The sequence below is a fragment of the Notolepis coatsorum genome, assembly GCF_963971535.1.
Source record: "Notolepis coatsorum genome assembly, chromosome: 12".
In the NCBI taxonomy this organism is placed as follows: Eukaryota; Metazoa; Chordata; class Actinopteri; order Aulopiformes; family Paralepididae; genus Notolepis; species Notolepis coatsorum.
The window spans coordinates 37045550-37063189 of NC_140176.1; the positions used below are offsets into that span (position 1 = coordinate 37045550).

The 17640-nt window shown below is 49.9% G+C and overlaps 2 protein-coding genes across 3 annotated transcripts in view; both read left to right on the forward strand.

Moving 5' to 3' along the window:
• shrprbck1r (sharpin and rbck1 related) overlaps nucleotides 1-7751 on the forward strand; it is a 42872-nt gene extending 35121 nt beyond the window's left edge. Inside the window, exon 14 of the mRNA XM_084326302.1 lies at nucleotides 7466-7751. Within this exon, the coding sequence (XP_084182428.1) occupies nucleotides 7466-7546 (81 nt within the window). The 3' untranslated portion in view covers nucleotides 7547-7751. The remainder of the gene's footprint in view (nucleotides 1-7465) is intronic.
• Nucleotides 7752-16650: 8899 nt separating this feature from the next.
• oplah (5-oxoprolinase, ATP-hydrolysing) overlaps nucleotides 16651-17640 on the forward strand; it is a 95548-nt gene continuing 94558 nt past the window's right edge. For both annotated transcript variants that reach the window (XM_084326499.1, XM_084326498.1), the window contains exon 1: nucleotides 16651-16751. The gene's annotated coding sequence lies outside the window, so the exon portion shown is untranslated. The remainder of the gene's footprint in view (nucleotides 16752-17640) is intronic.

Consider the following 17640-nt stretch of genomic DNA (forward strand, 5'->3'; position numbering starts at 1 on the left):
GAGAGCTGCACCATGAGGCCTCCTAGAGGAGAGAGCTGCACCATGAGGCCTGTTAGAGGAGAGAGAGCTGCACCATGAGGCCTCCTAGAGGAGAGAGAGCTGCACCATGAGGCCTCCTAGAGGAGAGAGCTGCACCATGAGGCCTCCTAGAGGAGAGAGCTGCACCATGAGGCCTCCTAGAGGAGAGAGCTGCACCATGAGGCCTCCTAGAGGAGAGAGCTGCACCATGAGGCCTCCTAGAGGAGAGAGCTGCACCATGAGGCCTCCTAGAGGAGAGAGAGCTGCACCATGAGGCCACCTAGAGGAGAGAGCTGCACCATGAGGCCTCCTAGAGGAGAGAGCTGCACCATGAGGCCTCTTAGAGGAGAGAGCTGCACCATGAGGCCTCCTAGAGGAGAGAGCTGCACCATGAGGCCTCCTAGAGGAGAGAGCTGCACCATGAGGCCTCCTAGAGGAGAGAGAGCTGCACCATGAGGCCTCCTAGAGGAGAGAGCTGCACCATGAGGCCTCCTAGAGGAGAGAGCTGCACCATGAGGCCTCCTAGAGGAGAGAGAGCTGCACCATGAGGCCTCCTAGAGGAGAGAGCTGCACCATGAGGCCTCCTAGAGGAGAGAGAGCTGCACCATGAGGCCTCCTAGAGGAGAGAGAGCTGCACCATGAGGCCTCCTAGAGGAGAGAGCTGCACCATGAGGCCTCCTAGAGGAGAGAGCTGCACCATGAGGCCTCCTAGAGGAGAGAGAGCTGCACCATGAGGCCTCCTAGAGGAGAGAGCTGCACCATGAGGCCTGTTAGAGGAGAGAGAGCTGCACCATGAGGCCTCCTAGAGGAGAGAGAGCTGCACCATGAGGCCTCCTAGAGGAGAGAGCTGCACCATGAGGCCTCCTAGAGGAGAGAGAGCTGCACCATGAGGCCTCCTAGAGGAGAGAGAGCTGCACCATGAGGCCTCCTAGAGGAGAGAGCTGCACCATGAGGCCTCCTAGAGGAGAGAGCTGCACCATGAGGCCTCCTAGAGGAGAGAGCAGCACCATGCGGCCTCCTAGAGGAGAGAGCAGCACCATGAGGCCTCCTAGAGGAGAGAGCTGCACCATGAGGCCTGTTAGAGGAGAGAGAGAGCTGCACCATGAGGCCACCTAGAGGAGAGAGAGAGCTGCACCATGAGGCCTCCTAGAGGAGAGAGAGCTGCACCATGAGGCCTCCTAGAGGAGAGAGCAGCACCATGAGGCCTCCTAGAGGAGAGAGAGCTGCACCATGAGGCCTCCTAGAGGAGAGAGCTGCACCATGAGGCCTCCTAGAGGAGAGAGAGAGCTGCACCATGAGGCCTCCTAGAGGAGAGAGAGCTGCACCATGAGGCCTCCTAGAGGAGAGAGCTGCACCATGAGGCCTCCTAGAGGAGAGAGAGCTGCACCATGAGGCCTCCTAGAGGAGAGAGCTGCACCATGAGGCCTCCTAGAGGAGAGAGAGCTGCACCATGAGGCCTCCTAGAGGAGAGAGCTGCACCATGAGGCCTCCTAGAGGAGAGAGAGCTGCACCATGAGGCCTCCTAGAGGAGAGAGCTGCACCATGAGGCCTCCTAGAGGAGAGAGCAGCACCATGAGGCCTCCTAGAGGAGAGAGAGCTGCACCATGAGGCCTCCTAGAGGAGAGAGCTACACCATGAGGCCTCCTAGAGGAGAGAGAGAGCTGCACCATGAGGCCTCCTAGAGGAGAGAGCTGCACCATGAGGCCTCCTAGAGGAGAGAGCTGCACCATGAGGCCTCCTAGAGGAGAGAGCTGCACCATGAGGCCTCCTAGAGGAGAGAGAGCTGCACCATGAGGCCTCCTAGAGGAGAGAGAGCTGCACCATGAGGCCTCCTAGAGGAGAGAGCTGCACCATGAGGCCTCCTAGAGGAGAGAGCTGCACCATGAGGCCTCCTAGAGGAGAGAGAGCTGCACCATGAGGCCTCCTAGAGGAGAGAGCTGCACCATGAGGCCTCCTAGAGGAGAGAGAGCTGCACCATGAGGCCTCCTAGAGGAGAGAGCTGCACCATGAGGCCTCTTAGAGGAGAGAGAGCAGCACCATGAGGCCTCCTAGAGGAGAGAGAGCTGCACCATGAGGCCTCCTAGAGGAGAGAGCTGCACCATGAGGCCTCCTAGAGGAGAGAGCTGCACCATGAGGCCTCCTAGAGGAGAGAGAGCTGCACCATGAGGCCTCCTAGAGGAGAGAGCTGCACCATGAGGCCTCCTAGAGGAGAGAGAGAGCTGCACCATGAGGCCTCCTAGAGGAGAGAGAGCTGCACCATGAGGCCTCCTAGAGGAGAGAGCTGCACCATGAGGCCTCCTAGAGGAGAGAGAGCTGCACCATGAGGCCTCCTAGAGGAGAGAGCTGCACCATGAGGCCTCCTAGAGGAGAGAGAGCTGCACCATGAGGCCTCCTAGAGGAGAGAGCTGCACCATGAGGCCTCCTAGAGGAGAGAGAGCTGCACCATGAGGCCTCCTAGAGGAGAGAGAGAGCTGCACCATGAGGCCTCCTAGAGGAGAGAGAGCTGCACCATGAGGCCTGTTAGAGGAGAGAGAGCTGCACCATGAGGCCTGTTAGAGGAGAGAGAGCTGCACCATGAGGCCTCCTAGAGGAGAGAGCTGCACCATGAGGCCTCCTAGAGGAGAGAGCTGCACCATGAGGCCTCCTAGAGGAGAGAGCTGCACCATGAGGCCTCCTAGAGGAGAGAGCTGCACCATGAGGCCTCCTAGAGGAGAGAGCTGCACCATGAGGCCTCCTAGAGGAGAGAGAGAGAGCTGCACCATGAGGCCTCCTAGAGGAGAGAGAGCTGCACCATGAGGCCTCCTAGAGGAGAGAGAGAGCTGCACCATGAGGCCTCCTAGAGGAGAGAGCTGCACCATGAGGCCTCCTAGAGGAGAGAGAGAGCTGCACCATGAGGCCTCCTAGAGGAGAGAGCTGCACCATGAGGCCTCCTAGAGGAGAGAGAGAGCTGCACCATGAGGCCTCCTAGAGGAGAGAGAGAGAGCTGCACCATGAGGCCTCCTAGAGGAGAGAGCTGCACCATGAGGCCTCCTAGAGGAGAGAGAGAGCTGCACCATGAGGCCTCCTAGAGGAGAGAGCTGCACCATGAGGCCTCCTAGAGGAGAGAGCTGCACCATGAGGCCTCCTAGAGGAGAGAGCTGCACCATGAGGCCTCCTAGAGGAGAGAGAGCTGCACCATGAGGCCTCCTAGAGGAGAGAGCTGCACCATGAGGCCTCCTAGAGGAGAGAGAGCTGCACCATGAGGCCTCCTAGAGGAGAGAGCTGCACCATGAGGCCTCCTAGAGGAGAGAGCAGCACCATGAGGCCTCCTAGAGGAGAGAGAGCTGCACCATGAGGCCTCCTAGAGGAGAGAGCTGCACCATGAGGCCTCCTAGAGGAGAGAGAGCTGCACCATGAGGCCTCCTAGAGGAGAGCGCTGCACCATGAGGCCTCCTAGAGGAGAGAGCTGCACCATGAGGCCTCCTAGAGGAGAGAGCTGCACCATGAGGCCTCCTAGAGGAGAGAGCTGCACCATGAGGCCTCCTAGAGGAGAGAGAGCTGCACCATGAGGCCTCCTAGAGGAGAGAGAGCTGCACCATGAGGCCTCCTAGAGGAGAGAGAGCTGCACCATGAGGCCTCCTAGAGGAGAGAGCTGCACCATGAGGCCTCCTAGAGGAGAGAGAGAGCTGCACCATGAGGCCTCCTAGAGGAGAGAGCTGCACCATGAGGCCTCCTAGAGGAGAGAGCTGCACCATGAGGCCTCCTAGAGGAGAGAGCTGCACCATGAGGCCTCCTAGAGGAGAGAGAGAGCTGCACCATGAGGCCTCCTAGAGGAGAGAGAGCTGCACCATGAGGCCTCCTAGAGGAGAGAGAGCTGCACCATGAGGCCTCCTAGAGGAGAGAGCTGCACCATGAGGCCTCTTAGAGGAGAGAGCTGCACCATGAGGCCTCCTAGAGGAGAGAGCTGCACCATGAGGCCTCCTAGAGGAGGAGAGAGCAGCACCATGAGGCCTCCTAGAGGAGAGAGCTGCACCATGAGGCCTCCTAGAGGAGAGAGCTGCACCATGAGGCCTCCTAGAGGAGAGAGCTGCACCATGAGGCCTCCTAGAGGAGGAGAGAGCAGCACCATGAGGCCTCCTAGAGGAGAGAGCTGCACCATGAGGCCTCCTAGAGGAGAGAGCTGCACCATGAGGCCTCCTAGAGGAGAGAGCTGCACCATGAGGCCTCCTAGAGGAGAGAGCTGCACCATGAGGCCTCCTAGAGGAGAGAGCTGCACCATGAGGCCTCCTAGAGGAGAGAGCTGCACCATGAGGCCTCCTAGAGGAGAGAGCTGCACCATGAGGCCTCTTAGAGGAGAGAGCTGCACCATGAGGCCTCCTAGAGGAGAGAGCTGCACCATGAGGCCTCCTAGAGGAGAGAGCTGCACCATGAGGCCTCCTAGAGGAGAGAGCTGCACCATGAGGCCTCCTAGAGGAGAGAGCTGCACCATGAGGCCTCCTAGAGGAGAGAGCTGCACCATGAGGCCTCCTAGAGGAGAGAGAGCTGCACCATGAGGCCTCCTAGAGGAGAGAGCTGCACCATGAGGCCTCCTAGAGGAGAGAGAGCTGCACCATGAGGCCTCCTAGAGGAGAGAGCTGCACCATGAGGCCTCCTAGAGGAGAGAGCTGCAACATGAGGCCTCCTAGAGGAGAGAGAGCTGCACCATGAGGCCTCCTAGAGGAGAGAGAGCTGCACCATGAGGCCTCCTAGAGGAGAGAGCTGCACCATGAGGCCTCCTAGAGGAGAGAGAGCTGCACCATGAGGCCTCCAGACTAGCAACACAAACTAGCAGGATAAACACAAACACTAGTACCTGGAACATGAGACAGACGGACCAGTAACAAGAACAGGACAGGCGACCGAGCACGTCACAAACGGCTAACGGAAACCGATGAAGCAACAACTGACCGACCGGGGAACGTGACTAACATACACAGGGGGGATAATGAGCATGGGGCGACAGCCAGGGGGGGGGGGGGGGATGACAGATGACCAACAGCCGGTGAAGGACCGGGAGACACGCCGGGACATCTGCAGGACCCGGGTGGACACGCAGGGAGAGGGGGGAGAGACGGAGGACAAGAGGAACAGGGGGGCTGGACGTCACAAGCATGACGGTCGTTCCTCTGGGGCTCATTCGCAACATCTGGAAAGTATGGAGAAGTAGTTCCACTACTCATAGTATTCTCATGGCGTTCCGCGCCAACCAATATGGCACCGTGCCACGCCATGGTTTTCCAGGTCTTTTGAGAGTTTGGAAAAACAAAAACTCTGTCCTCGCTCCACAATGGTGGAACAAACTCTCCACCACGGTCAGGACAGCTTAAACCACCACAGTCAGGACAGCTTAAACCATCACAGTCAGGACAGCTGAAACCACCACAGTCAGGACAGCTGAAACCACCACAGTCAGGACAGCTGAAACCACCACAGTCAGGACAGCTTAAACCACCACAGTCAGGACGGCTGAAACCACCACAGTCAGGACAGCTTAAACCATCACAGTCAGGACGGCTTAAACCACCACGGTCAGGACAGCTGAAACCACCACAGTCAGGACAGCTTAAACCACCACAGTCAGGACAGCTTAAACCACCACAGTCAGGACAGCTTAAACCACCAGTCAGGACAGCTTAAACCACCACAGTCAGGACAGCTGAAACCACCAGTCAGGACAGCTTAAACCACCACAGTCAGGACAGCTTAAACCACCACAGTCAGGACAGCTGAAACCACCACAGTCAGGACAGCTGAAACCACCACAGTCAGGACAGCTGAAACCACCAGTCAGGACAACTGAAACCACCACAGTCAGGACAGCTGAAACCACCACAGTCAGGACAGCTGAAACCATCACAGTCAGGACAGCTGAAACCACCAGTCAGGACAACTGAAACCATCACAGTCAGGACAGCTGAAACCATCACAATCAGGACAGCTGAAACCACCAGTCAGGACAGCTGAAACCATCACAGTCAGGACAGCTGAAACCACCACAGTCAGGACAGCTGAAACCATCACAGTCAGGACAGCTGAAACCACCACAGTCAGGACAGCAGAAACCATCACAGTCAGGACAGCTTAAACCACCACAGTCAGGACAGCTTAAACCACCACAGTCAGGACAGCTTAAACCACCACAGTCAGGACAGCTTAAACCACCACAGTCATTACAGCTTAAACCACCACAGTCAGGACAGCTGAAACCATCACAGTCAGGACAGCTGAAACCACCACAGTCAGGACAGCTTAAACCACCACAGTCAGGACAGCTTAAACCACCACAGTCAGGACAGCTGAAACCATCACAGTCAGGACAGCTTAAACCACCACAGTCAGGACAGCTGAAACCATCACAGTCAGGACTGCTGAGAAACCTGACCAATTTTCCGCCGTCGACTAAAAACACAGTTCTTGAATCAATATCTGAAATGTAGGGCTATCAAAGTTAATGCTTTAACGTTGGAGATTAATTAAAATGATTTAAAGCGTTAAAAACGATTTGCTGTACAAATGTTCAACGTTCTGAACTTTCAGCAGTATCTTTGCTTGTTCTTTTTTTTGCATTGACGCACCTTTTTGAAGATGGAACACATTTTTGTTGTTAATATGATTTATATTACTGGTAGTTAATACAAGTTAATCTAAATATACTTTCTTTGTGTTGATTCTACATTAATTCCATGATTTTACTCAAGTAAATATCTGTTACAAGCTTCGGTCTTAAGTAGAAAAATGCTATTTTTTATCTAGATTAATCTACCGTAGATTAATTACAGACATTGTGAGATTAATTCGTTTTTTTTTTTTATCTATTGACAGCACTACTGAAATGAAATCTTTTTTAAACACTAACCTTCATACTGTCTTCTACTATCATGCACTTTGCCACTAAATAATCTTCCTTCCTTATATTACTACCTACTATACTAATATGTCTTTACTACTATGCACTCAAGACTGTAGCACCCAAGTTTCAACACCTTTTTTGTTGTACCCTTTCTGCTGACCTGTTGGATGAAAAGCGTCAGCAAAATGGAAATTTTGCTGTTTGATTTGCTTGCCCCTGAGAGGCTATATGTATGTACACTTAGCTTGTACACTTCACTTAGCTTGCTTGCCCCTGAGAGGCTATATGTATGTACACACACACACACACACACACACACACACACACACACACACACACACACACACACACACACACACACTGCTACAACAATACTGCTGCTACAACAATACTACTGCTACAACAATACTACTGCTACAACAATACTACTGCTACAACAATACTACTTCTACAACGATACTACCGCTACAATGATACTACTGCTACAACGATACTACCGCTACAACGATACTACCTCTACACCAGTACTACTGCTACAACAATCCTAATGCTACAACAATACTCTTGTCCATTCCTCAGGGTCCTGGAGACACCAGCGGGGGCTGTCGCTGCAACGTCAACAACCAGAAATGTCACCCCAAGTGCCTGAACTGCCACTGAAAAGCCTGGACTGGATTCACATTAGAACTCTCTGGACTGGACTGGACACAGTGTAGCGTGATGATGTACCACTCTAGCAGAAAATGAAAACAAAACAAACACTACATCTCAAAACTGACAGGAATTACACCCAACACCACTATTCTTTGATTGATACGAGTAGGCTAATCATGTAATGTAGACTATTGTGAATTTATGAAGCAGGCTAATTTGTCTCCATTTTGGAAAACAACTGCCAGACCGTACCTTCTGTAAAGCCATTGACTGCAGGTTGAAAGGTCAGCAGCAAGTTTTTAGTTTTTTTCTTCTTTCTTCTCAAAGTTCACTTAATTTGAACTTTGACACACAGCTCTGACCGGCGGGAAAACACAACGGCCGGGGCGCGAAAGCCTTTCTGTCACGCAAATGTGGGCGGTGCCACTTTGGGTTGCAGTGGCGGTCAAACCAGGCCTGGCGCGGTGTGCAAGGCGAGAAACATTAGGCCCAATCCATAATCCAAATGGTGGGTGCGTTAAGGAACCGATCGCTCACGGTGAGAATGCTCATCGTGATCGCTGAGCACACTTTTCTTTTTAAATCACTTAATCTTCTGCACTATCTAAGATCAGATAAGATATTTCTTTATTAATCCCCTTGGGGAAATTCGGGCATCATAGCGGCATGGATGAGGTACAGGTATGGGCAGGGTAATAGTAGAAAGACATAAATAGGCAATACAATTTGAAGATAAACAGTGTAAACAAAGGTACCTGAGCACTGAGCAACTGCCATCTAGCACGGAAAATGGAAGCAGCGACCGAAGATCATATGGTCAGAGTAGACTAGAGCATTATCTAATATGCATTGTGTTGAAGATGATATCGATGGCTGAAACGCAAAACCTCCTATCTGCAAAATTTCTGATTTTCTGATTTCACTTTGGATGATGAGAAACCTCCTATCTGCACCTATTCAGTCTGTCTGCGAGATATTTTCCAAAAGCCAAAAGCAGTGTATTGTATTGGGTATCCTTAAAGGGGAACTATCTTATAAATGGCCTTTTCCAGTGTTTAGCATTGTTTTCTAGCAATGTGGGGTTGTATCAACACTATCTATGTCGCAAATTCTATTTTTGGCACATTCCTCCAATTCAGATGAGATAAGGTCCTCCCCCACTGAACCAAGCCATTCTGATTTGACTGGTTCGCTGACGTGAATTAGGCACTGATCTGCATATCTCAGCCCCGGTTGTAGCCACCGCCCACACTACGGAGCGGGTGGAAATAATGCGAAAGTGGTTTCCCTGTCACTGACACTTCTTCAAACAGGTTGACGTGACGCAAGTGCTGATAGAGAGAGAGCGAGAGAGAACAAGCGAGTGAGAGAGAGGGAGAGACAGATAGAGAGAGGGAGGGAGAGGCTCTCATACTGTAAAACTCGAGTCGTCACGGAGCATTTAGAGTCCCAACTGTGTGTGTGTGGGGAAACACACGCGCACTCTCGGAGCATCTCTCCTCTCTCTATCTGTCTCTCCCTCTCTACAGTATCTCTCTCTCCCTCTCTCGCTCACTTGTTCTCTATCAGCACTCACGTCACGTCAACCTGTTGCAAAATATCATAGCGCACACTCCCACGCGTATTCCGATCCGTGCAATAATATTCACGGGGGTATATATTCTCATTTGAAACAAGTTACCAATGCATTGTCCCGTGGGATTATTATTATTTTGATTTTTTTTAAAGTGAGATTTTCAGATAGGAGGTTTTGTGTTTCAGCCATGGATATGGGCCGTGTGTAGAGCAGCCATGGATATGGTCCGTGTAGAGCAGCCATGGATATGGGCCGTGTGTAGAGCAGCCATGGATATGGTCCGTGTGTAGAGCAGCCATGGATATGGTCCGTGTGTAGAGCAGCCATGGATATGGTCCGTGTGTAGAGCAGCCATGGATATGGTCCGTGTAGAGCAGCCATGGATATGGTCCGTGTGTAGAGCAGCCATGGATATGGTCCATGTGTAGAGCAGCCATGGATATGGTCCGTGTGTAGAGCAGCCATGGATATGGTCCGTGTAGAGCAGCCATGGATATGGTCCGTGTGTAGAGCAGCCATGGATATGGGCCGTGTGTAGAGCAGCCATGGATATGGGCCGTGTGTAGAGCAGCCATGGATATGGGCCGTGTGTAGAGCAGCCATGGATATGGGCCGTGTGTAGAGCAGCCATGGATATGGGCCGTGTGTAGAGCAGCCATGGATATGGTCCGTGTGTAGAGCAGCCATGGATATGGTCCGTGTAGAGCAGCCATGGATATGGTCCGTGTTGTTGTCCAATTATCTAGCAGTCTCAGTCAATGAGTCAACTAGATGTCCCCCTTGGAAGGGTGTGGGCGAAATGACTTTTAATCAAACCAGTGAAACAATTCGGACTTTGTAAGAATGTTCGTTTATTTGGACTTCAATGTCCAGCATCCATTTACTACTCGTTGTAATAATCACCAGGTGGCCAATTAAACAAGTGGTGTAGCTTGTAGCTGATAGTTAGTAGCAGCTTACATCCAAGCATTAGTGGATAATGTCAGTAGAGGTCGATATGGTATTTGGTAATGTTCAACCAAGTCGACGTTGATAATAGTTCGTTGATAGTTAGGTTGCAATTTAGCAACCGCCGGTACTTGATAGAGTAGCCAGACGTTTAGCCAGCAGTAGCCAGGTAACAGTTAGCCAGACGTTAGTCAGCAGTGTTCATTCAAACGTCAGTAGACGATACAGAGTCTATAGTTGGCGTGTACATTCAGTCAGCGTTTAGTCAGCAGCGTACAATCAGACGTTAGTCAGACGTTAGTCAGATTATTTACCTATACAAAGGAAAGGAAATAAACGGCATTAATTAGTAACTAGATATATGAATCAAAGATAAATGCGGATATTAACGGTGCATACAATGCAACGTACCGTTGGCCAGTCAAGAGTTCGCCCACAGGGCTTTTCACCTTACAGCCTAGGGCTAAGAGTGTCACTTAAATAGCGCGACGCGCCGGCGCAGAGACAGCTTACCTGCCCAGAGTCGCAATATGTGCTCCAAAGTGCGTCCACTAGGCGGCACCAGATAATAACTAACTCATGCAATAAATGTATACAATAAATGTTACTCATGATAATAATGAAGGATAATAATGATAAACATATTGGGAAAAACGTCGGATAATTCTCCAGTTGTAGAGCAGCCATGGATATGGTCCGTGTGTAGAGCAGCCATGGATATGGTCCGTGTGTAGAGCAGCCATGGATATGGGCCGTGTGTAGAGCAGCCATGGATATGGTCCGTGTGTAGAGCAGCCATGGATATGGTCCGTGTAGAGCAGCCATGGATATGGTCCGTGTAGAGCAGCCATGGATATGGTCCGTGTGTAGAGCAGCCATGGATATGGTCCGTGTGTAGAGCAGCCATGGATATGGTCCGTGTAGAGCAGCCATGGATATGGTCCGTGTAGAGCAGCCATGGATATGGTCCGTGTTGTTGTCCAATTATCTAGCAGTCTCAGTCAATGAGTCAACTAGATGTCCCCCTTGGAAGGGTGTGGGCGAAATGACTTTTAATCAAACCAGTGAAACAATTCGGACTTTGTAAGAATGTTCGTTTATTTGGACTTCAATGTCCAGCATCCATTTACTACTCGTTGTAATAATCACCAGGTGGCCAATTAAACAAGTGGTGTAGCTTGTAGCTGATAGTTAGTAGCAGCTTACATCCAAGCATTAGTGGATAATGTCAGTAGAGGTCGATATGGTATTTGGTAATGTTCAACCAAGTCGACGTTGATAATAGTTCGTTGATAGTTAGGTTGCAATTTAGCAACCGCCGGTACTTGATAGAGTAGCCAGACGTTTAGCCAGCAGTAGCCAGGTAACAGTTAGCCAGACGTTAGTCAGCAGTGTTCATTCAAACGTCAGTAGACGATACAGAGTCTATAGTTGGCGTGTACATTCAGTCAGCGTTTAGTCAGCAGCGTACAATCAGACGTTAGTCAGACGTTAGTCAGATTATTTACCTATACAAAGGAAAGGAAATAAACGGCATTAATTAGTAACTAGATATATGAATCAAAGATAAATGCGGATATTAACGGTGCATACAATGCAACGTACCGTTGGCCAGTCAAGAGTTCGCCCACAGGGCTTTTCACCTTACAGCCTAGGGCTAAGAGTGTCACTTAAATAGCGCGACGCGCCGGCGCAGAGACAGCTTACCTGCCCAGAGTCGCAATATGTGCTCCAAAGTGCGTCCACTAGGCGGCACCAGATAATAACTAACTCATGCAATAAATGTATACAATAAATGTTACTCATGATAATAATGAAGGATAATAATGATAAACATATTGGGAAAAACGTCGGATAATTCTCCAGTTGTAGAGCAGCCATGGATATGGTCCGTGTGTAGAGCAGCCATGGATATGGTCCGTGTGTAGAGCAGCCATGGATATGGTCCGTGTGTAGAGCAGCCATGGATATGGGGCGTGTGTAGAGCAGCCATGGATATGGGCCGTGTGTAGAGCAGCCATGGATATGGGCCGTGTGTAGAGCAGCCATGGATATGGTCCGTGTGTAGAGCAGCCATGGATATGGTCCGTGTGTAGAGCAGCCATGGATATGGTCCGTGTAGAGCAGCCATGGATATGGTCCGTGTGTAGAGCAGCCATGGATATGGTCCGTGTAGAGCAGCCATGGATATGGTCCGTGTGTAGAGCAGCCATGGATATGGTCCGTGTGTAGAGCAGCCATGGATATGGTCCGTGTGTAGAGCAGCCATGGATATGGTCCGTGTGTAGAGCAGCCATGGATATGGTCCGTGTGTAGAGCAGCCATGGATATGGTCCGTGTGTAGAGCAGCCATGGATATGGTCCGTGTGTAGAGCAGCCATGGATATGGTCCGTGTGTAGAGCAGCCATGGATATGGTCCGTGTAGAGCAGCCATGGATATGGTCCGTGTAGAGCAGCCATGGATATGGTCCGTGTAGAGCAGCCATGGATATGGTCCGTGTAGAGCAGCCATGGATATGGTCCGTGTAGAGCAGCCATGGATATGGTCCGTGTAGAGCAGCCATGGATATGGGACGTGTGTAGAGCAGCCATGGATATGGGACGTGTGTAGAGCAGCCATGGATATGGGCCGTGTGTAGAGCAGCCATGGATATGGTCCGTGTGTAGAGCAGCCATGGATATGGTCCGTGTGTAGAGCAGCCATGGATATGGTCCGTGTAGAGCAGCCATGGATATGGTCCGTGTGTAGAGCAGCCATGGATATGGTCCGTGTGTAGAGCAGCCATGGATATGGTCCGTGTGTAGAGCAGCCATGGATATGGTCCGTGTGTAGAGCAGCCATGGATATGGTCCGTGTAGAGCAGCCATGGATATGGTCCGTGTAGAGCAGCCATGGATATGGTCCGTGTAGAGCAGCCATGGATATGGTCCGTGTAGAGCAGCCATGGATATGGGGCGTGTGTAGAGCAGCCATGGATATGGGGCGTGTGTAGAGCAGCCATGGATATGGGCCGTGTGTAGAGCAGCCATGGATATGGTCCGTGTGGAGAGCAGCCATGGATATGGTCCGTGTGTAGAGCAGCCATGGATATGGGCCGTGTGTAGAGCAGCCATGGATATGGTCCGTGTGTAGAGCAGCCATGGATATGGTCCGTGTAGAGCAGCCATGGATATGGTCCGTGTAGAGCAGCCATGGATATCGTCCGTGTGTAGAGCAGCCATGGATATGGTCCGTGTAGAGCAGCCATGGATATGGTCCGTGTAGAGCAGCCATGGATATGGTCCGTTTAGAGCAGCCATGGATATCGTCCGTGTGTAGAGCAGCCATGGATATGGTCCGTGTAGAGCAGCCATGGATATCGTCCGTGTAGAGCAGCCATGGATATGGTCCGTGTAGAGCAGCCATGGATATGGTCCGTGTAGAGCAGCCATGGATATCGTCCGTGTAGAGCATATCTAATATGCATTGTGTTGAAGATGAGGAGCATGTGACGCTGCTCTCTGCTGTTCGTGGTAAAAATAGCATTTCTAACGACCAGTCCGTATTTGACAGATGTAAGTCTGTGTAGGATCCATTTCCATTTCCTAGTCAGAAAGTGCTCAGCAATGCTCTGAGTGGCTCAGAGTGAGCGGAACCGAGTGACCCGGTACGTTTTCCCCTCTGAGCGAAGCTGAGCCGCCCAGTTACTTAACGCACCCAGTGACTAACACTAGACAACAGGTTAAATAAGAGTCCTTAATTGTATTTCCTTTCCTTTTATTTTGCGGCAGTAAAGTGGTTTTGTCTCTGTCCATCATGTTGCGTAAACACTGTACTGAAACACACATCTAGATTTAAAATTATTTAAACTTCCACAAAGCTTCTCTTCCTCATCTCTGAATCAAACTCTCCAAGGACGTATGTGAGAGTAGGCCCCACGTTTATATAACCCCCCCCCCCCCCCCCCCCTCCAAAAAGAATTACCGGATTGGGCCTTTTGTGTGGTGTATTAATTTGGGGGAAATCTATTTGTGGACAGCCAATGAGGTGATGCGATAGCCCGCCTCCGCCCAATCAATCAAAGGGAAACATGGGGACGGAACGAGCGACTGAACTATCTAACCTGGAGGAGAGGAATCGACCGTATGGTCAACGAAGAGTTTAGCGAAGCCAAAGCTGATCGTGCAGGATAAATAAATGTGCCTTTTACGAGTTATAGCACTGCATGTGCAGCCAAGAAAGTTAGTTGTTTTCTTGTTTGTTTTTTTTGTTTGTTATATCAGGAAACATTAAACTGAAGTGACCTTAACGTTTCAATGTTCTAAAGCTAAATGCTTTTTGTCATTATAAAAGAAGGAAGGGTTGTCACGTCACCAAGTGTGCAAACTCCGTTTTATTTCATTTAAACAGGTGTGTTACCTCATCTGTGATTTGTTGCTTTGTTAACTAGCTAACGTTTGATATACTGGTTGATGTATATTTCCTCAGATAGCTGGTTATTTAGAATTTTAATACATGCTTCAATAGAACTGGCACCAAAGTCTGACACCAAGCAGAGCATGCGGTGACTCTTCCTTCTTTTATAGTTTCCTTGAATATGCAATGCTCTGCACAGAGATGGAACAAAGAGTTAGCAGATGCAAGTGTGTGTGTGTGTGTGTGTGTGTGTGTGTGTGTGTGTATGTATGTATGTGTGTTTCTGTCTGTCAGAGTGTCCATTTGCCTCTGTCTGTCTATGCAATGAGCACAGTCTCAAATGTATGTTTCCCGTTAGTCTGAGGCTTGTGTGTGCAGTACATTAACTGGACTTGGACTGTAGTATTTATGACTGTGTGCTCTTACCTACAGAAGTCGTGAGTAGACTAAATGCAAAAATATCCCTCGTTTGTTTTCAAGTGAACCGTTTGCTCGGAGCTGCTGGTGGTGTGCGATACCATGTTTTGTGCCTTAACTGTCTGTAGTGTGATAGTAAAGGGTTAACCTTCTGTAGTGTGATAGTGAAAGGGTTAACCTGCTGTCACATGGCAGTGAAAGGGTCAACCTTCTGTAGTGTGGCAGTGAAAGGGTTAAAGTGTGTCAATAAACCCATTTAAACTCAGAAACACATCTCTTGAGTTTGTGTGTTGTGTGTCCGTGATTTCAATGTCGGCAAGACGTAATAAGATCCATACACCTACAAAGAAGAAAGATGTCATGCAGATTAATACACACACATGTGAGATGGGTGACCCACAGGAACACACATGCACTGAGTCGGCGGCTGGGTGGCGCAGCGGACATTGCGCTCGTCACCAACGTACGAGACACCGGTATAGAATCCGGCTGTCTGCGTTGCCTCCGGCTTGGGCCGGCCGTCATACTAACTCAATTGGCAGAGTTAGCGGGTGGGAAGTCGATGGGTGGTAATCTGGATGTTGTAAACAGTGACTCCTACAGGTCGGTTGGGGCGCCTGCACAGCAGAGACAGGAAAATGGCGGGGGTAGTGTGAGCCTCCTACACGTTACTCCTCGCCAAATGAGAGTCCGCGCTGGCAGGTGAAAAGATGCGACTGGCTGCCTCCACATGTATCGGAGGGGACATGCGATGGGCTTCTATCCTCCCTACAACCGGCCAGTGGGGGGCACATGCGAGCAACGTTCAAGACAGGGGAGGGGAGAATTGGCACGGCTAAATTGGGATGGGAGAAAAATAGAAAGAGGAGAAAAAGTGGATAAAAAAAAAAAAAAAAAACATGCACTGAGTCGTCGATGAAATGTGGCTCTGCACTTTTCCCATCCCGTCGGCCGAGGGAAGCCGGGAGCAGACATGGGCTGCGGCGTGGTACCAATCCAAGTTAAGCGGCACGGTGGTGTAGTGGTTAACACTGTCGCCAAGGTCCAGTGTTCGATTCCCGCTTTATCTTATTGGGAGGGAAACCCTTGCGTGCACAGGGGGAGAACATGCAGACTCCACACAGAAAGGCCCGGGAGATACCCCACCTGGGTACCTGGCAACACGGCAACCTGGTCCCCAAGCGGGAATCGAACCCAGGACCTTCTAGCTGTGAGGCAACTGTTAACCACTACACCACCATGCCGCCAAGACTGCTTCAGGACTAGCATGCAGAACACATTATCTGTGTTTAGACTTTCAGCTGAGCTACTGCACCACATCTTCCATCCACTTCTCATTGGAATAATCTATGTGTGTTCAAATTTTATGTTTTGTTTTATTTGTAACATATAATGTACATTACAGTGAAATGCTTGGTTCTGTATGAGCCTCCTGAGATTGTGCTTCATACAGTAAAAATTAAAAGAATAAAGTCCAAACACTATACAAAATACTAAAGTACAAAATGCAAACAAAATTGAGGTAGAGATGTAGTGCAAATCTAAAAAGGGCCACTAGATGGCATCGCATCAGATCCTATGCGCCATGGGTGGTGTCGAGGAGAAAGCCATTCACTCCATCTGGCAAGAGCTCAAGGTATTGTGAAGGAGGGGGGTGGGGCAGAAGTCTCCAGTGACGCTATTCGGCGAGAGCTCTCTTGTGCAGCCAGTGGTCAGACAGGGAGGCGGAGAGCTTCAGCAAACACGCACAAGTTCTGCCAACCTGTGTGTGTGTCTGTTGTGAGAGGTCCTGCAGGAGACGGCAGACAGACGAAGAGACTGATTCGGGATTATCACAGATCAACAACCACACTGCAAGTGCACCGGCGGAGAGGTAAGAGCCTAAGACTAAGAGGACACACTGCATGCCAATATCTTTAGCTCTGTCTGTCATTTATGTAGTACATTCCCACAAGCCGGGAAGTGTGCGCGGATGCTTTGCAAGAACATCAACACGACGCAACAAACTGGCATTGCGAAAAGCTGCACGATTGACATGGCCTAATAAGGGTGCACTGCGTATTACGCTGTAATGCATCGGGTCTTTGATGCCGATCGCGTGCATTGATTAGGGATATTATTTATGTATTAATTCATTCTGCACGTGGTTTGTTATATGCTATATATCAACATACAGTAGGTCCTTATTCAGCGGTGTCAACTATTCAAAACGATCAGTTCACAGCCAGGAAATATGTTCTTCAGACTTTTATGGACGGCATAACTCAGATCCAGTTTGGTTTTTAACAAAGTGTCCCCATTGATTGAAGCTGTGTGCGCATGTCTGCTCCTCCGGTACCTGTACCCGTACATTCAGGTGTTTGGTGAACGTTGTTACTTAGCTGAAAGAGTTGTACGGTACTTGTAAGTTGTACCCTTCCTTCCTGCTGACTTGTTGTACAGAACTTGTAAATCGCTTTGCTTAATTAAAAGCGTTCAGCTAAATGACTAAATGTAAATGTTAGTAGGACTAATACATTTTACAATGTGATGTCTGCGAATCAATTTGACAAGCGTCAGCTAAATTACTAAATGTACATGTAAATGTTAGTAGTATTAGTTAGTAGGACTAATCAATTTTACAATGCGATGTCTGTGTGCTTAATTAAATCAGTGACACTGATTTAATTAAGCACACAGACATCGCATTGTAAAATTGATTAGATTAGAATTATTATGTATAGGTCTACTTTATGTAACATGCATGAGTAGACCTATACATA